Below are 19,620 nucleotides of genomic sequence, written 5' to 3'. Positions count from 1 at the left end.
TAGAGAATTCATATAATCAAAGTTTTGAATCAATTATACCATTATGAAAATTAGACAGAAAATTCATTTCAATACAAAAATTCCTAAATAGTAATTTATTTAGTATGTACCCTAATTTATGTGATAGAACAGACCCAACAACTTAAATTCTGCTATTAAATTTTCTGACGCACTTTCTTGTAAAATTCATATCAAATAGAATATAAACTGGAATCAGTCAAGGCCAATTGGAAATGCAAGACGATTCAGAGAACTAAAATTGTTTAGTTCTGTCAAAAAACTAGTTACATCATCTAATTAGTCGAATTCAAGTCACAAGTCAGTAATTCTGCAAACATATCACCGTTCTAAATGACAATTAAAATTACAAAACAAATATCAAACGTTCACAATTAAAGATGAAACTTTTATAAAATGATGATGAAACAATTATGAAGCAAACAAGATAAAAATCACAGAAAAATGATTTATATATTTTTTTTGATAAAAATATGTCTACTCACATGAAATTGAATTTGCAAAAGAATATAATACTCATGCTTCCTTTTCTCTAATCCCTTTTCTTCTTCTTCCCCTTATTTTTATTTCTTTTAATAAAAAATATTCTTTTTAATGGAGGTTAGGGTTTTGTTTTTGAATAATAATATTTTTACAGAGGAAATTCGCAGGTATTGTTTATTCAATGATTTAAGTCTGTTTAAGTTAACCTATGTGCCTCAAATGGGTCTAAAAACACTCAAGGTCCATACATATATGAATGGGTACATTTTAACAATGTTTTCAAGCCCAAAAATGATTCTAAAATACCCACACAAGTTTTAACAAACAATTAAAGTAAAAATAATTTTGAAAAATCACCAACAACCAAAAAATTCTAGAATAAGCTAGATTTCATAATAACTTGTGCTAGTTTGGAGCTAGCATGCATGAAGTAGATGAACGTATGAAACACATGAATCGAAGTAAAATAATGTCTTTTCAATTCTAAGGTTGCTGCATGCTAGTCATAACTCATAATATAAATTGGATCTTGGTGTCTGGTACTTAGATCCTAACCTTTTGAGTTGTTTAAGGACTTCAATTTGGAAAAGGCAAATGATAAGGAGAGATTGTTCTCTCCTGATTTAGAGCGCATTTGATTATAACCATCCAAATAGACAACTCAGCTCAAAGAAAAGGCAAATCTAACCGTGGCCAACCTAACAAAAATACAAAATAGAGTAGGCAAACCCATAAACGAGAGGGAAAAAACTTTTTATGATCCAACTAAAATAACAAACGAGTGCACCTCTTTTAGTTCAAGGACATCTTTTGGTAAGCAACTATCAATTCAAAATCCTCTTCTTACAAATACCCACAAATTTGAATCAACATTCTTTTGTTCTTACGAAAGATTGCAGTGATTAGATTGTGATTAGATTGATGCAATATTAGTTTGAACGCTAAATCGATGACAAGATTAAACATTTTCATAAGAACTTTGTCATGATACGAAACTGGGATTTGTCCATAAGAACTTTGTCATGATAAGAAACTGAGATTTGTCCATCCGACGATAGCGACTTACAATTGGCCATGGTAAAATCGCAAAAGCGTAGAAGAGGAAATAGAGAAAGGAGTTACAGAATAGGAAGAGATAGAAGTGTTACAAAAAAAAAGACAGGAATTTCGGAGAAGAGAGGGAGAATCTTAGGGGGTGTTTGTTTTTTCTACTTATAAGTGTTTGCTACTTATAAGTGTCAAAACACTTATAAGTGCTACTTATAAGTAGGTCCTAAAACCTGTTTGTTTTTTGCTACTTATAAGTACTTATAAGTGGTAGGGGTATTTGTTTTTTCAAGCACTTATAAGTGGCGACATTACAATTTTATCCATATTTTAATAACACATGTACTCTCTTGTCGAAGTTAATGACGATCATATAAGAAATCAATTTAATGGAAGTAGAAATAAATTCATATAGACCATGCATTAAACAATCTACAATAGACATACCGTTTATTATGATAATCATGAAGTGTTATTGGAAAGACATTAACTTCTTCTCATTTGGATCAACTCATTTGCTATTTGGTTACGAAAATTGACCATGTAAACTTTGTCTGCTTGCGTAAATAAAGTTGGAGCGGCTTGTGCATCACCAGGTTCACCAAATTCGCCAGCTTCTCCAATTGCTTCTCCTGGAGGGGCCATTTCTTCTCCTTGCTGCATTACTACATCATTGTTGACGCTTACCCTTTTATTCTCATATTTCTTGAACAACTCATCGTTTAGTGCAACTCGACGGAGGAAATTGTGTAAAGCCATACATGCTATCACAATATTCCTTTGAGTTGGAAAGCTATAAGGAGGCATATTTTTCAATATTGGAAAGCGAGCCTTTAAAACACCAAATGCCCTTTCAATTACATTTCGTAACTTTGCATGACAAAAATTGTACCTTTCCTCCTTTGTCCTAGTGCGACCTCCACGTGAAAAATCAACTAACCAATATCGAGTGTTACGAAATGGAGTCATGAAATACCGAGTGTGTGTGTAGGCTGCATCACACAAATAATACATATCTATAACAGTTTCAAAAGAAAAGAAAAAGTTATATTAGTAGTTTCCAATATACACACAAATAATACAACTAAATTAAAGAAAAAAGAATTAATACCTGATGGAGGAATTGGAAACTTCATATTTGGATCGCGCATAGCCTCACTCAAAACCCTTGAGTTATGGGCCACTCCTTCCCATCTAGCAACAACATAGATGAACTTCATGTCGAAGTCACATACTGCAAATACATTTTGCCAACATTCTTTACCACCTCTTCCACGAAATACAATTTCCTTCTCAGGTGGAACCACTGCTGGAATGAGCGTGCCATCCAATGCTCCGACTGCACCCTTGAATGGCCCTTCTCTAAGACGATGGTGATTTCTTATTTCACCCACTGGCTCGGTCCACGAAGGTGGCACTATCATTTCTTTTGAAAATTTTAGCATTGCCCATAAAACTTCATGAAAATACTTACTAATAGTATGCCCTGAATGCTGAAAAATCCACTTCAAATGTTGGTTCGAGAAATTATGACTAATAGTTAAAAGAAAAATCATCATCTTCTCTTCCACGTCGAGGTGCTTACTATTAGTTAAGTATCCTCTCTGACGAAAATGATCGCATAGTTGTACGAAAGGTTGGTTCTCCATCTTAAAAGATTGGAAAAGTTGTGTTGAAGGGCCATCCAAGAGTTGTTGCATTAAAGCTTTACCATTTATTGTGGAGATACACAATTTTTGTCGAAGTCTGCGTTGTCGAGGAACTTTTAGCTTAAGGACTAATACTAGTAGTAACATAATTAACAGCAAAAAATCCTCACAATTGTCCATGATCCTTGCCACATCACATTGTTATTTCATTAAGCAAAACAAATAAGTTCTCATAGATAACCAAAAAGAATTGAGTTCATATAGATTATCCAACAACCAAATAGGTTCGGGACCTGCATAGGCCAATTCAGTAACAGTTATTGGTTTGGCCTTAATTAAAGTTACAATTAAGGTTACAATGGAAGATGGAACAACTCTTGTTGTAAAAAGGTTAAAAGATTGGAACATTTCCGGTGATGACTTTAAGCGAGAGAATGGAAAAGGTGGACAAAGTGAAGCATCCAAATGTTTCACTTGCTTTGTTGCTTTTATTGTTCTAAGGAAGAGAAGCTCCTAGTCTATGAATACCCGTGAGAATGGAAGTCTCTTGAGACTTCTCCATGGTAAAATTATTGTCACATCATTTAACTAATTTATAGTATTTCCCTGCATTTACCTCGATAGATATTCTACTTTTGTATTTTATTGGCAACATGACAACATCCCCATGCTACATAAGTATCGTACGACAGCGTGAATCAAACTAACTACTCATTTGACAACATGACAACGTTTGATGTGGTAGCAAAGGGCTAAATATCATTTGCTAGTGTTCTTTGATGCTTAGGTTTAGCATCCATCTCGTCACGCCCTAATGGGAAGCAAATCTTTGAAGGTTCTCTTTGAAGGAAAGCGCAAAGCAAAAGCAAAATCTAAATTCAATACATCACCATTAACTGGGCAGGGTAGAGCTAACCTTCTCTCCCATGGACCTTATTCGCTACCATTTTAAATAACGGGGAAGAGACTACGATCGTCCACTTCTATCAATCAATTGCATTGGATCTTCTTGTCCCCTGCTATGCAAGTATTAGTTCTCTCATTTGTCGGAAAAGGCGGATTGGGAAGCCTACATGTGATTCCTTGGTTAGATATCGGCTGGGTATGCGCCGCGACAACCATTGGTGCAACACGAGAACGCCCAACTCCATTCACACCATCAGTTCCTAGATAGCTTTGGTCCCACCCACTTCGTCAGCCAAACTGATTTTATTGATCCCAGCAAGACTCGACAAGCAAAAAAAGAATGAACTACAATAGATACTCAAACCACCTGGTTGACTAGTTGTGCTAGATCTATCATAGCACATTCCTTGGACTATTAGAGCTGCACCCCCACTTTTGGCGGTAATTACTAAACTAAGCGTTTAGAGTGTATCGCCAACCATGTTTTTAAAGCTGGCTTTGTTCATTAATAAAAGCGAGTAAAAGGAGAATGACTTTTCTCAATAGACAAGGGGAAAATAGATACCGAACGAATCAAGGTTCAAAAAAATTCATAACAATCTTACCGGATATTTTATTCAATCAAACAAATTGCAGCTTATTAAACTTCTACATAATTATGGATCTGTGAATGGAACAACTTCATTTTTCAGCATCCTTATGGAAAAGAAAGAGAAGGACTAATGGGGTTTAGAACTAGGTAACTTAAAATCCTCGAACATTTTGTTCGACAAGCACATGGATCCATGCATCAGTGATCATGGACTAATGGTGGCAGACAGTCAAGATAGCTTATAAAATTAACAAAAATTGACCATGCACCAAGCTTATAAAATAGCATCCATTTAATTATTCAATTATTGACTACAATCAAAATTCAATTCTATGTGTTCATCACAAATAAAACTAACTACTCATTTGACAATGGAGTTCTAAATTCTAATTATTAAAACCAACAAAAGAAAATGAAGGACAAACATCAAAAGTTGGCTATTGAGTAAGCGAAAGTCATCTTCTCTTCCACTTCCTTTAATTGCACAAAAACCTTTCGATATTCCGCATTGTTACAAAACTTCAACAAACATTTCTGGTGAACATCTGCGGGCAAGTCCTCAAATTCCTTCAAAAGATCAAGAGTCTCTAAACATCGTAGTGTCGAATAATTATCCATCTCGGCCTTTTCATCCACCTTTTCAGCTAGTAAAGCCTCCCTCTGAGCATTAGTACTTTTAAATTGGCCTTTGATAAGCTCAACAATTTCTTTTACATCTGGATCAAATGTAGATGAAATTATTTTACGCTTCTTCTCCTTACTTTTTGCAATTAGCTTGTCCACTTGTTCTCCAATGGGAGTGTTATTGCTAAATTTTATTTCATTCCAATAGGAATCATCTTCATCAGTGGGACGATCTTTTGATTCACCTATGTTGATAGTTTGACTTGTAGCATCACTATCAGTGGGCATGCCATCCGCAGCAGGAGTTAGTTTACTCTCACCATTTGACAAAGTAGATTCAAACAAGTTATACAACTCTTGTGCGTGAGGCAGTGGGTTTTTCCTATATTTTTCGGCCTCGGGATACCTCTGGTAGTCAAAAAGATCAATGTTAAACATCAATAATTAAATTACATTTGAAAGTTCAAAGCCAAAAATAAGTGCTTGCCTTGATGACTTCATCCCACTTTTCTTGTGGCCAATCCAATTCTCCAGTTACCGCATTGAAACCATGCCCACTCCTTCCAATGCAAGCAATCCAAGCATTATACTTTTTCTTCAAGTGGTTCCAATGATTTTTAAGAAACTTTTGATCAAATTCAATTTCATGAGTCGAATACTTCGTAGTGAGTTCTTCCTTTAAACGGTTCCACGAAACATCCTTAAGGGACGTTCCTTTATATCCCACTCGTGCTGCCTCCTCCAAACAAATTCTAATGAAATCGGCATTGAGCCCAGAGATTTCTTCCCATTGGTTTTTTGAGATGACATGATCTATAAAAAACATAAATAAAAATAAAATCGAAAATATACGTGAACGGTCGGCGATTAACTAGTTGAACTTTTGTTGTAGGAAACATAAACAAGCATCATATAGTACTATGACAATAAAAAGTGCTCGATAAAATAAAAATAAAAATAAAATAAAAAAATGCATGCACCTAGCTTGATATACACAATAGACTACTATGTATTAAAACAGTATCACAAAGAGCATAGCAAGAAAAAGGTTATATTTGGTTATGTACAAGCATAGTCCACTATAACTAACGCATAACACCTCTAAAGCTTGACATTATTTTGTGTTTGATTATCTTCCAGTTTACAACACCCAAGGTTTTAAAAGTACAACAACTGATCTAAAAAAATCACTACTATATATCACATAATAAATGAAATCATATAAAATGAGAAGAATTAAGCAAAACAAATAAAAAGATAACTAGAAGAAACCATTACCTTCTTATTAGCCGTATCCACTCTCTAGCAAGAAACCTAAACTATTCAACTTCAAGGAATATATGGTTTTTATATGTGTTTATGGGTAGTTATGTAATTTTATGTCTAATCCCAACTTATAAGTTGGTGTAAGTAGGATTTTGTCGCTTACAACTTTCAGCCCTACTTATAAGTTTTTTTACCATTGGCTACTTATAAGTGGGAAAAAATAAATGGGTAAAAACAAGTGGTCCACCACTTACAAGTGCTTATAAGTAGTCTAGCACTTATAAATAGGAAAAACAAACACCTCTGTGTTTTTTTGGATTTTGTGTGCCTCATCAGACTCTTTTAATTGTAAAAGCCACGTTAGAAGGTTAGAAGGTCGAGATAAGAACAATCTTTCTTTGGACGGTTATAACTGAAATGCGCTCTATTTGGAGGAGAGATCTCTCCTCATCAGGACTCTTTGGAAAATCTGTATGCTGGCTAATCTGCATAGGTCGTTGAATAGTTGAATGGGACAATCTTATCATGCGTTGTTCACTTGGGTTATCGCTGACTTTAAGGTTAGTTCCATAGTCCACCCCAGATTAAATGGGCCGAGCCAGTTTGCTTTATCCATCTAACATGTTGGCATGGTGCAAATGTGGAAACGCTAAATGGAGGCCCAACATCGTAAGATGTAAGAACCACACGAAGAGATCAAATAATGGATCAAATTTAAGTAATAAATAGTCCTCATGGGCTAGACCAAACAAATTTAGAAGTCCAAAACTCCAAATACAAAGACATGATCGAGTATATGACCTAATGACCATAGACTGCTGAAATTCCAGGAATTCAGGAAATTAACCAAGGAACAAGCCATGTGAGAGAATTGTATCCATTAGGTTACTTCGATCAAGTTTGATGACACAGGACTAGAAGTGCCAAATTAAAGCTGCGTTATTAGCTACGTTATGCTCAGACAAAGGAGGGAAAGAGTGTCCATGGAGAGTCCAAAGAAGAATATGACAAACGTTATAGCTTATACCAAATCAAACTTTTTGCTCCAAACAAATCTTACAATCTGAAATGCTTCTAGAATTGTTTTATGTTCATACGTACAATACAATCGTCCACCCAATGAGACAATTCACCTGGGGTTAAGCTTTCAGAGAACGAACATATTTTGCATTTTTGCGTGTGGGCCGAAGAATAAACATTTCTAAGTAGACACTGATCACACCCCAAATGTACAAGTGGCACTGCCTTGCGAAAGTCGTGATACTGGAAAAAAGTATATGAATCACGTTATCACGAAAAAGTATCACGTGATTTGGAGAAATGTTTAGCTGGAATCACACCAGCATGAACAGAATGTGCGTCCTGATAAAAGCTTGACTATAATGATACTCAAAAAACACAAAAGTACTGCCACCATGTGCTAAAATGGATGTCAATCACACGGAAAAAAGCTTAGACATAATCCTTGTTCCCTGGCCGAGATTAGTACATAATTATACAACATTACAACCAGTGATTCGTAAAATTGAAAAAATTGGGGGGAATTATTTCATTTAGTGGTGGAGAAGTGGAGAACTACTTCTGTGATCGCTATGAAGTTATAGATCCACAAGAGTACAAGTATGGCGAATTGGGATGGTCCCAACGCACATGCTGACATGCTGTTATTTCAAAGGAGACATTTAGTAATCTTTAAAGGGATCCCAATGTTTAATTAATTAATGTAACTAAGATACAATTCTAACACCTTGACAAATGACAACCATTATAATTCTGTTTCATTTTCATCACAAGAATTATTGTGTCATTTCAAAACACCACGTACATATGTCCCATGTGTTGTCGTTTCTATTTGGTTTTGCTGCTCGTCACGTTTGTTTATTTTTGTCCTAATGCCATGGTGGGATGTTTCAACGTTTCTAGAGCAGAAAATACGAGTCCCCAGTTCGCGTCCACAATCCAAATCCAATCACTACTTACGTCGTTCACGGGTTCTCTGATACTTGTGATTTTCCCGATGTATATTGAGATGCATAAGAATATATGAGAAGGGCATTATCACGTCAACAAGAAATTCCGAGAAAGAGGTCTAATAATAATGGAGTATGCTTTATTCCGAGGGGACATGGCATGTCTGAGTATCCAATGCGCAATTCCTAGGCTAGTAATGAAACAATAAATTATTATAAGTTAGTGACCATAATTTAATGGGGCAATGCTCTTTACTTGTGCCTTAACCATACGTCAAATACTTCCTCAAATGAAAGTGATTACTGAGGTATAACTTCCAATCTGAGGTTATGTCATATATGTACAAGTAGGATCATTTTTCTTTGGAGTGAAGAGCAATTTATCTCCCCTCACCCACTAGAGATTCAATAAGCATAATCGAAGAAATCATTTTGATTCTAACCTTTATTAGTCAAAACAAAACAAGACCCCACTAAGAAAAAGTATAGAAATCCCAAAAGCTTGATTTTCGTAGGTAATCAGACAGTCACAAACTGATTACGTCACAAAACACTAAGAGTTATTTCCGCTTCACAAATATTATTGCAAAGAGTTAATCACATTCTCTCTCCTAGTTTAATTAATGACAAATTACAAGCTTTGGCGGGATGTCACTTTTCCTAATCCACTTTCGAAACACAACATAATAATAATAATAATAATAAATCCTCATTTCTTATTTTATTTCTACAAGAAAGAAAAACAGACCAAGATCCAAACAGACACACACTTTCTATTTTTTTCATGTTTCTGGAAGCTTCTGTGAAAAGATTCCTAGACATTATTTATCTTACATTTTAAGTACCCTTCAGATCCGGGATTAGGTAAGAGTCATCTGATGTAACATTGTCATCTTTTTTTGCCTTTATATATATATTTTACTGAAATTTAGTCTAATGTTTCTGCATTTGGAGTTTTGTCAAGAGATTTCAAGTTAATAGTGAGTTAGAAGTTTTAATAATTTATTATTATTTTTTTGTTTGAATCTAGGGGTTTGAAATGAGCTGAGATTTTGTGATTGGTGAAATGAGTGAGTTGTGGTAGAATAGTTAGTGAGTGAAGTGAAGTTTTTAGTTGATTTCTTTGATGTTTTGCTGGTCCAGCTTTGGTTTGATGATTTGCTGCTGCTGGTGAGTGATTGATTGATCACAATGTCAAGGACCACTAAATGGAAGCTTGAGAAGATGAAAGTGAAAGTGGTTTTCCGGTTGCAATTCCATGCTACACATGTAAGCTTTGATTTTCAAATGTTGCATGTGATTGTAGGTTTCAGTTTCCATCTTGTCTCCAGTTTTAGATTTATGTGTAGAAGCCTGGTTTACCGTGAAAGTATGTGTTATCTTATGAGTTCCTTATTGGTATGTGGGCAATCTTCGATATAGTCTAATCCATGTCAAAGAAATATTGGAATGGTGCAAATATATCTGTTTTTTATGTCTGTGCGCTTCACTAGCACAAATTCGTAAGGACGAGTATTAAGGAGTGAAAATGGTTCAGGATCGATAAGTTTGAGATCAGTGGGTTTTTGGTGGTGGTCAGTTTAATACATTTGATACCATGTTTGCAGGATTTTGTATATTGATATTTTCTAAGTTTTGAGATTGACCGAGCTAAGACCTGATACTCTCCAGTTTAGGGGATTAATGCTTTGGTTGTCCCTCGTTAGAGTCTTGTACGTATTTGTGTCTCAGAGTCTGTGTTTATTTGTATTTCTGGGTCCAATAATATAATCTTTGTGTTTGTATCAGATTCCACAAACTGGGTGGGATAAGTTGTCTGTTTCTTTCATTCCTGTTGATTTGGGAAAGGTAACAGCTAAGACAAGCAAATCACATGTTCGAAATGGGACTTGCAAATGGGGAGATCCTATTTATGAGACAACAAGGCTTCTTCAAGATACCAAAACCAAACAATATGATGAAAAGCTTTATAAGCTTGTTGTGGCCATGGTATTCATCTCCCTAAACTCTGTTTCCTTTCGTAATTCTCTGTCATGATTTGGAAAGTTTTAAGTGCTTGTTAGACAAGTATATTTTCCTTTTAGTTATCTTGATGGTCCCCAAAAAAGTAATTGTTCCTGTAATTTGTCATCTGATCTGGGACTAACTTGCGTTCTGACCTAATCTCATTGACATCAGGGCTCTTCTCGATCTAGCCTCCTTGGTGAGGCTAATATCAACCTTGCTGATTTTGCAGATGCATCAAAACCTTCTGCTGTTTCGCTGCCTCTTTGTGGATGCAGTTATGAAAGTGTTTTACATGTAAGGATATCTTATTTACTCACTGCAATCCAAAGTGTTATCTTACATTGGGATCAATAAAGATGAAAACCTTTAAAAACACCTTTATCTTGCTTCTTTGTGGGGTTGAGCCATAAAAAGGAGATGGACTTTAATTATAGAAATTAGAAACGTCAAGTGTTTTAGCTGAGCCAGACAGAGAGATGCACAACCACAGGCCTGAAGATATATGACATTAGTTGGTGTCACCTTGTATTGTTTTTATTTTCTTATTTATAAATTTTATTTCTTTAAGAGGATTTGTTGTTCATCCTTATACAGCCATTTGTTTGATAGTTGGGTGATCAAACGCAACCAATTGTTTATATTTAGGGACGGACTTTTTAAAAACAATACTGCAGCAATACAGTCTTCTAACTTACATTTATAACTATCATTACTTTAATTTTTAGAAACAATCTGTTGAGTCGCTATGGACAGTACATTATATACTGATACTCAGCAAAGACATGTCAGTTTCACCTTATCTAAGATACTTGGTACTTGAGTCAAGCACCAAAATACGTGAATTCGTTCTGACATAAGGCTTAAAGGAATGAGGTTTCCTTCTTTTAGCCCCATTCGTTGGACCGTATTTGGGCCATGTACTTTCCTCCAGTGGTTTCTTCTAGCCATGACATCATCTGACTGATGTTTAAATCATTTAATTGGCAGGTCACAGTTCAGCTGCTCACATCTAAAACTGGGTTCAGGTACAGCTCCAGAAGCCATCTATAAATTAAAATGCATTGATTGTTTCCACCAACAAGCCTTTTGTTATGTTCTTCTTCAGAGAATTTGAGCAGCAGACTGAGCTACGAGAGAGGGGGTTGCAGACGTCCACTCATCACAATGCTCGTGATGGGCCATCTGAAAAGGTATCACTTATCAGCTTCCACAGAGATTAAAAAATAAATGATCATGTAGTCATATAGATATATGGTTTGAATCGGTTGGGCAGTATGAATCTTTTATTCTGGTTAGGTTCGGTCATTGATTGTTTAAGTGAGGTTGTCTCAAAGCATTGCCTTACTCCGGATTACCAAGATATCATTTTCTTTATCTCGAATGGTAGTCAAGATGACATTTTCTTAATTTTCTTTCTGTAAACAGGTCAATTCAAAAGTTAGATTCCACTCTGAATCTAGTGAGCCCCCTTCGCTTGGAGAGGTGGAGATGACTGAAGATTATGCGGATTCGGGTGTTGGAATTGATGATATATCAAATACCTCAGAAAGCCTGTGTGCCGAAAAGCATGGTTCCAGTACACACGAAAATGAAAGTCTTAAGAGCACAATCTCTGGTGATTTAAGTGGAATCCCCTTCAGTCAGAGTCCCCGTCTTGAGAAAGGGGACCCTTCTGATCATCGACTCTTGGCACAGGGTGCCAATGATTGGGTTCATGGATGGAGTTCAGACTATTCTGTCGATAATGACTTGGTGACTGCTTACGAAGAGAACAGTAGGCTTAGAGGAAGCTTGGAGATGGCCGAGTCCTCTATCTTAGAGCTTAAGCTGGAAATTAGCTCTTTGCAAAGCCATGCAGACGAGTTAGGGGTTGAAACACAGAAGTGTAGCCAGATACTAGCTAAAGAGATTGCTTCTGGAGAAGAGCTTGCCAAAGAAATTTTTGTACTTAAATCAGAGTGTTCGAAGTTCAAAGATGATTTTGAGCAGTTTAAGCACTCTAAATCAAATCCTCAGTTAACTGGTAGGGAGATTATTCAGAAAGATTGGGTTTACTTGTTTCAGGATCTACAGATGAGATGGCTACAAGGCCTTCTGACTATGGAGGATAAAGTAAGTGAGCTTCATAACAAGGCATCCCTTGGTGAAGATGAGAGGGACTTTTCTTTCCTAAACAATGACTTGAAGGCTTTCCAACACATTATGCAGGATCTTAGACAAGACACAATAAATGTAACTTTTATGCTAAATGCAAAACCGACTGAACAAGCGAATGCTGAAGAGATTGGAGCAGTTTCTGTACAAGAACCTGTACAGTTTGTCTCAGGAGATAAGCTGGAATCCATGGATAAAGATCAGAAACCCTTAGAAGGTGTCGAACAAGTGTCCCAGGAACCTTACCCTCTTGATGCTATGATTGCATTGAGAGAAAAAATTACTGAACTTCAAAGAGAGCTGGAAGAGTCCAAAGCTGAACAGGTCAACCTTGCAAGAAAACTGGACCAGATGGAATGCTACTATGAAGCTTTTATTCATGAACTAGAGGAAAATCAAAAGCAAATGCTTGAGGAGTTGCAGAACCTCAGAAATGAGCACTCCTCTTGCTTGTTCACAATTGCCTCTTGTAACACTCAGATGGAAAAGATGCATGAAGATATGAATGAGCAGTTATTCAGGCTTTCTGAGGAAAGGCGTGAACTAGAGTCTGTTAACAATGAACTGGAGAAAAGGGCTATCAGCTCAGAAACTGCACTTGAAAGGGCTCGGTGGAATTCCTCCATTGCAGTGGATCAGTTGCAAAAGGATCTTGAATTACTTTCTTTCCAGGTTTTGTCAATGTTCAAGACAAACGAGAACCTCATTAAGGAAGCTTTTGCGGACGCGTCCCAATCTTGTTTTCAGGAGTACCCAGAAGAGAGTTTAGAAGCTGTTGACTCATGCTTGCACAAGAATTCTGCACCATTCCTTCAAAACCAGTACAATACAAGGTTGCAAGGAAGTCGGTCAGTTGTTACTAGTGTATCTCTTCAAAATGAGCTTGGGCGAGACTCAGATGTGGCAAAGGTTATTGAGGAAATGAAGAATGTTGAAGTACGTGAAAATGTAGAGGTTGTCCAACGGGATTCCGAAGATCCGGACTCTTCACCTCCAAAGACTGACTCAAATTTTGAATCAAACCTTGAGATTCTGGACTCTGATCGTTTCGAACTCCTGCAGTGCCAGAACCAAAACACAAAGATGGAGAGACAACTCTTAAGTGGAAAGATCCTTTTAGAGAATTGCAAAAAATCTCTATACTTGCAGGAAGATCTCTATCAGAAGGCAGAAGCTGAACTTGTTGAAATGTATTTAATAAACATAAATTTGATTGTGTTCTCAAAGGTTCTGGAAGAAGCTTTTGGTGAAGCAAGCAATGAAATCAAGCTCATGAAGGAAAAGATGAACGAACTTACCCGGAATCTAGCACAATCAACTGAATCTGAGGAGTTGCTGATGCTTAGATTGCAAACTGCACAGGATGATATCAACACACAGAGGGCATTTAATGAAACCTGGAGCACCAAATGTGATGAGCTCACTTTGCAGAATCAAATTTTGGAAGACAAAGTTCAAGACATTTCCAATGAGAATGGTGTTCTTACTGAAAGGATTACCGAGTTTCAGAGGATGATCACGGAACAGAGAACCTATGAAAGCAAATATGAGGTTAGCATTGCAGAAAACACAGAATTGGTTAATTTATTAAAGAAGGAAACTGCTATAAAACGTAGGCTTCAGGATGAAGTTAGCTGTATGGGCGATGAGTTGAAAACCTTGAAAGCAGTTGTGAATGAGCAGTCCGCAGTCAACGGCAATCTGGAAGAAACTCGCTCTTACCTGGGAGATAAGTTGGGGGATCTGAGATCAACCATGATATCTTATTGCAACCAAATAAATGACCAATCCCTTCTTAGTAGTTGTGTTCTTCATGAAGTAGATAGCAATGACTTAATCAATGTCATCTCGCATTTGGATGAGCTGCAGGGGAAAACATATGAAAAGATACTTCAACTTACCCGAGAGAAGTCGGAGTTGGAGAAACAAAGAGATACTGCAGAAGTATTGGTAATTAGCTCTGAATCAGAACTGTCGTTATTGAGGAACAAGTATGAAATAGATGTAAAAGAAATTGTGAACAAGTTAGATGTGTCCAATGCCCTAGTCGATAAGCTTCAGTTAGAGCTTGAAAATGTCAGCAATAAACTTGAGGCTGGAATAGAGACTGAAGTAAGATATGCAGAACAGGTTGAAGAGTTATCCACAGGAGCTGCAGGTTTGGAAGCTGAGCTGCAAAACGTTACCAAGGAGAACAGAGATCTTGCTCAAAAGATTCTGGCTTTTGAGTGTCTCAATGAAGAGCTTGAAAGGACTAAGTTGACTGTCATTAATTCTGCACGGGAGAACCAAGCATTGGTGCTGTCATTACGGTCTTGTAATGAGCAATCTGCTCATCTATCAAATGAATTTAGCATTTTAAAGGAACAATTAAGGTGTGTGAATGATGAATTGAATTCCGAAAGAAGCTTGAGAGTTGAACTAGCGGGTGCCATTGCAGATGTTACCTATGAACTGAAAATAAGAAATGATCAGCTGATCTCTTTTGAGAAGGAGAAAGCTGAAGTGGTCCATCTTAAGCAGCTGGTGTCAGATCTAGAATTAGAGAAATCAAGAGTGTGCCATCTTTTACTACAAAATGAAGTATGCATAAGAAGCGCTGATGAGAATGCTTCGTTCTTTCTCCTCCAAGTTACTGATCTGGAAACTCAGTTAACTGCCTCACACGAATATTTCATAGCTGCGGATGTTGAACTCATTTGCACAAGACATCAACTTCATACCAGGATGCAGGAACTTGTTCAGCAACTGGAATCTATAGATGGTTGCTACAGGGAGCTTCATTTAAAGCATCTTGATGTGCTAACCACATTGAATGGCCGTATTTCTAGTGAAGCACAGTTTGTTGAAGAAAATGCTAAGCTGCTGAGGGTTCTGGACTCTCTTAGGTCTGAGCTAGAAAAGAGTGGCAATGAGAAAAATGCTCTGGTGAATCAAAACAATGTTATCTGTGCTGAACTTGAGGAGTACAAGATTAAGGAATTTACAGCAGAAAGAAATGGTATTCAGAAATACCATCAGCATGAGTGTGAGATCGAACAATTGAAGCACCTGCTGTTCAGGTCTGAAGAACTGATTGATAATTTAAGGTCATCAAGAGATGAAAGGGAAATCACAGTTACAGTACTCAGATCCAAGTTGGAAGAACAACGTGTTCGGATTCTGTCTCTAGAAGAATGTGAAAATGGGGTGATGATCCTGCGGAATCAGAAATGCGAGCTCAGTCAGAGGCTCTCTGAACAAATTCTGAAAACAGAAGAGTTCAAAAACCTCTCTCTCCATCTAAAAGAACTTAAAGACAAGGCTGAGGCTGAGTGTCTCGAAGTTCGTGATAAAAGAGAAATTGATGTTCCATCAGTTTCTATGCAGGACTCTTTGAAAATTGCTTTTATTAGAGAGCAGTGTGAAACCAAGGTGCAAGAATTGAGAAACCAGCTTTATGTTTCCAAGAAGCATGGGGAGGAAATGTTACTGAAATTGAACGATGTCCTTAATGAGGTTGAGAACCGAAGAAAAGGCGAGGCTTCTCACGTAAAGAGAAATGAAGAGCTGCTGCTGAAGATCTTGGAATTGGAAACTGAACTACAATTGATACTTGGTGACAAGCGGGAAAAGGCCAAGTATTTTGACAAATTGAAAGCTGAACTAGAATGTTCATTGATAAGCCTTGACTGTTGCAGGGAAGAGAAACAGAAGCTGCAATCTTCTTTGCAAGATTGCAATGATGAAAGGACTAAAAATGCCGTTGATCTTACCTCAATGATGGACAGGTTGAAAATTTTGGCATCTTCATCTGATACCCGTAAGGGAGAATACTGTAAAGCATGTGTTGTACAGTCCTTGTCCACTGGTCCAGTTAACGGAGATGCCGTATGTGGAGGAGATGATTTCCAAGTACCTGGGCAGGTAACTTTTTATTATTTTTGTTATTAGTCATACTTCAACTTCAGTTTTCTACTTTTCTCTATTAAGACCTAAGCTTATGTGCACAAGCAGAGGTCATACAGGCCAAAAAGATTTTGGACCTGATAGGAGTTTTAAAAATTAGTTGGGGTCTCATTTTACTGTAACACTTCAGAGATAACCTCAGAAGGCTCAGATAAACACGAATTCTAAAAGCACATAAAAGTCTCAGCGTAACAGACAGTTCTTTTCATGGTCACTAATACAACGTGCTCAGTCAGGTGTTTAAGTGTTAGACATCAGGACTCCATAGATGTGTTTGACTAACAAGAAAAACTCTCACAACTCTGATTGCTAGGATTCCATTAGATAGTTTCAACTATGTCTCTTCATTCACATTACCCAGATGTTAGTTTTGGAACATTCTCTTGAAGAATTTTCTGCACCCACAGCTGGAAGCCTAGTAACCTTCAAGCCATAGCTAGCTTATTTTGCTAATTGTTCTTTTTAAGCCAAAGCCCTAGTTATGTGTATGAATAATAAAAATACGAAACAGAACAAAACCGTCCCAGTTACAGCAATCTTATTCGTATGAGATAACCAAAAAGGGAGATGTTACTGAAGTTTCAGGATGTGTATGGACATTGTTGTTGTAAATGTTAGCACTACAAAAAGCCTCGAAATTGATGGTTCATTACATTTCTTGTATGATGGTTCTTTTATAGCCCTTTTGTAATTCTATTCAATCTTTCTTATCATATAGTGCTCCAGCTGTCCGGCGGCAATCAAACTAATCTATATGTATGAATATTCAACAGGATGGTCCCACATTTAAAAGTGAGAATGGAATTTCAAGACAGGTTATCATAAACCAAGAAGACCTGAGGCAGTTAGCTCTTATCAATGAACATTTTAAATCTCAAAGCTTGAAGTCTAGCATGGAGCACTTGCATGAAGAGGTATCTATTGAAACAGAGAAGTGGTTATGTTTCCTTCAGATTTCTTAGTTTCCATATGTTAGTTTTTCAGGATTAAAGACAGTATATCTTGTTTAACCTCCGCAGTTCAATTGATTAATATGTATTTGTACTTACAGTTGGAAAGGATGAAAAGTGAGAACTTGGTTTCTCTTCCACTAGATGTGCATCAATTTGAGCCGGTTTTTCATGGTTTGCAAAGACAGTTACTGCAATTGCACAAGGTATGAATATGTATGTATATGCATCTCTATGTAGAACAGAAGTCGTAAAACCTGTCCCAGACATTGGGATAAGGCTATTTTATTACATCTATAATGACCATAGTATATGGATTAAGGCCTTAAGGGTAAAAAATGATGACAAAATATATATGCATTTTATATGTAAGAACATCTAAAGCACTGTTGTCTGTTCAGCCAAGCTTGTAATTCCCTTGTGCTTTTTGTCAGGCAAATGAACAGCTGGGGAACATATTTCCTTTATTCAATGAGTTTCCAGGAAGTGGGAATGCGTTTGAAAGGGTACTTGCTTTAGAAATTGAGCTTGCAGAAGCTCTACAGGCCAAGAAAAAATCAAAGATCCATTTCCAGAGGTAGACCATTTCTTAATTAATAGTAGCTTTGTTGAACTTTGTAATTTCAATTTTTTTCACTTTGCCATACTACCTGAATACTGATTGATACTATAGACACTAAGACACCAGGATTTTGATGTTTCCTCTTCATCCTTGAGGAAGGCATACCTAAGAATGTTCAATCAGTGTGCCTTCCATGCATGTTCAGCGTTGCTATAGTTCTTGTGTTCCCATGTTAATAGTTATTACAATCCTCTTTCCGAAGGACAAGAAGTCCTAGTTGCATTTTCTCTTGGGTTTGGAAACATAAGCGGATATGAATTGCAAGCTTGAAGCAACAACTTTCTTTCTTTTGCTATTTCTTATAGTGCAAAATGCTGTACAAATATAGTATTAATGCGCCATGTTACATATTTCTTGTCCAGTTCATTTCTGAAACAACACACTGATGAAGAAGCCGTGTTTCAAAGCTTCAGAGACATTAACGAATTGATCAAAGACATGCTGGAATTGAAGGGAAGGTATGTGGCAGTGGAGACTGAGCTGAAGGAGATGCATGATCGTTACTCCGAACTGAGTCTCCAGTTTGCCGAGGTGGAAGGGGAGAGACAAAAGCTTGTGATGACACTCAAGAACGCTAGATCTCCCAAGAAGGCCTCACACCCGTATCGCTCAACATCAGCTAGTTTAGAGGACCATCCCTAGCATCATATCAGTATCTATGTGCATCCTGTATATGAAGTTCTAGATGATACACTATTCCAATAACCAAAAAGATCCGGCGGGTTAGATATTTATATTCTTTATATCCTTGTTTAGGAAAGTGGTGCCTTGTGAGCTCTTGTAAATACGAGGATCATAAAGCTTGGATGTCCAAGCAGGGGCAGAGGTAGTCTTGATTTGTTGTAAATAATAAATGTCAAGCTCCCATTATCGTTGTCAATTGCAAGATCATACGGTAGTAATAGGATTCTTGTAGTACATGTTCATACCATGGGTTTGTTTTTTCTTACTTCATAGCATTTTTAAGCATCTCATTCCAAACTTTGGAATGATCCAAAATTTAGCCATAGTATTTGCATCTTAAAATATCTGATCCAAAGAGAATCCAAGTCTTTCACTTATCATCCATATACGTGGCTTTCTCCACGAGATTATCCCATTACATAAGCATCCTACCTTGAGTACACCTTGCCTTTGTCGATGGAGATTTTCAGTTTTCTTTTTTACCTTTTAATTGGATAATATTGTCAGTTTGTCAAACTATTAAAGTGTTTTCTAGATTCAGTTTGCTGGAATTAATTCTTATAAATATGATTTGAAGGTTGAGATGTAATGCCATCGATCAAGTTTAATGAAGTACTCAAATCATTTGTTATAAGAACTCTAATCCAAAAGCTCGCATCACATAAGCCTCTCTCAAGCAAATAACCGAGGCAAATAACCG

At 36.8% G+C, this 19,620-nt stretch overlaps 3 protein-coding genes across 4 annotated transcripts; 1 reads left to right on the top strand and 2 right to left on the bottom strand.

The window, feature by feature from the left end:
• Nucleotides 1-2,034: 2,034 nt before the first annotated feature.
• LOC147502384 (uncharacterized) lies at nucleotides 2,035-3,377 on the bottom strand. The gene is made up of 2 exons (XM_086604524.1): nucleotides 2,660-3,377; nucleotides 2,035-2,564 (listed from the first exon to the last, which is right to left on the bottom strand). Exons 1-2 carry the CDS (start codon nucleotides 3,375-3,377, stop codon nucleotides 2,035-2,037), a joined length of 1,248 nt encoding a protein of 415 aa, XP_086460650.1.
• Nucleotides 3,378-5,121: 1,744 nt separating this feature from the next.
• LOC147502383 (uncharacterized) lies at nucleotides 5,122-6,434 on the bottom strand. Its single transcript, XM_086604521.1, has 3 exons — nucleotides 6,410-6,434; nucleotides 5,807-6,132; nucleotides 5,122-5,727 (listed from the first exon to the last, which is right to left on the bottom strand). The coding sequence occupies exons 1-3, from the start codon at nucleotides 6,432-6,434 to the stop codon at nucleotides 5,122-5,124; spliced, it is 957 nt and encodes a 318-aa protein (XP_086460647.1).
• A 2,610-nt stretch (nucleotides 6,435-9,044) lies between these two features.
• Nucleotides 9,045-19,116, top strand: LOC147502382 (sporulation-specific protein). Of its 2 annotated transcripts, none has more exons than XM_086607194.1 (11): nucleotides 9,045-9,419; nucleotides 9,699-9,824; nucleotides 10,344-10,544; nucleotides 10,734-10,856; nucleotides 11,550-11,587; nucleotides 11,668-11,752; nucleotides 11,988-16,622; nucleotides 17,438-17,578; nucleotides 17,716-17,820; nucleotides 18,049-18,191; nucleotides 18,599-19,116. In XM_086607194.1, the coding sequence occupies exons 2-11, from the start codon at nucleotides 9,747-9,749 to the stop codon at nucleotides 18,876-18,878; spliced, it is 5,829 nt and encodes a 1,942-aa protein (XP_086463320.1). In that variant the 5' UTR covers nucleotides 9,045-9,419; nucleotides 9,699-9,746; the 3' UTR covers nucleotides 18,879-19,116. The 2 variants fall into 2 exon arrangements, with proteins under 2 accessions (XP_086463320.1, XP_086463321.1); XM_086607195.1 differs by lacking the exon at nucleotides 9,045-9,419 and adding an exon at nucleotides 9,444-9,535.
• Nucleotides 19,117-19,620: the final 504 nt, after the last annotated feature.

This window comes from Coptis chinensis, chromosome 4 (genome assembly GCF_015680905.1).
Source record: "Coptis chinensis isolate HL-2020 chromosome 4, ASM1568090v1, whole genome shotgun sequence".
NCBI classification, from domain to species: Eukaryota; Viridiplantae; Streptophyta; class Magnoliopsida; order Ranunculales; family Ranunculaceae; genus Coptis; species Coptis chinensis.
This window is presented reverse-complemented; position numbering and strand designations above follow the sequence as displayed.

Excerpts from the sequence above, each read along its gene's own strand:
- LOC147502384 (XM_086604524.1), bottom strand. The coding sequence starts at position 3,377 with ATGGACAATTGTGAGGATTTTTTGCTGTTAATTATGTTACTACTAGTA. Across the intron at positions 2,565-2,659 it reads GTTTCCAATTCCTCCATCAG|ATATGTATTATTTGTGTGAT; the intron begins GTATTAATTCTT and ends AAACTGTTATAG.
- LOC147502383 (XM_086604521.1), bottom strand. The coding sequence starts at position 6,434 with ATGTCAAGCTTTAGAGGTGTTATGC. Across the intron at positions 6,133-6,409 it reads AAGCTTTAGAGGTGTTATGC|ATCATGTCATCTCAAAAAAC; the intron begins GTTAGTTATAGT and ends TGTTTTTTATAG. Across the intron at positions 5,728-5,806 it reads AGTGGGATGAAGTCATCAAG|AGGTATCCCGAGGCCGAAAA; the intron begins GCAAGCACTTAT and ends TTTGACTACCAG.
- LOC147502382 (XM_086607194.1), top strand. The coding sequence starts at position 9,747 with ATGTCAAGGACCACTAAATGGAAGCTTGAGAAGATGAAAGTGAAAGTG. Across the intron at positions 11,753-11,987 it reads GTGATGGGCCATCTGAAAAG|GTCAATTCAAAAGTTAGATT; the intron begins GTATCACTTATC and ends TTCTGTAAACAG. Across the intron at positions 17,579-17,715 it reads TGGAGCACTTGCATGAAGAG|TTGGAAAGGATGAAAAGTGA; the intron begins GTATCTATTGAA and ends TTGTACTTACAG.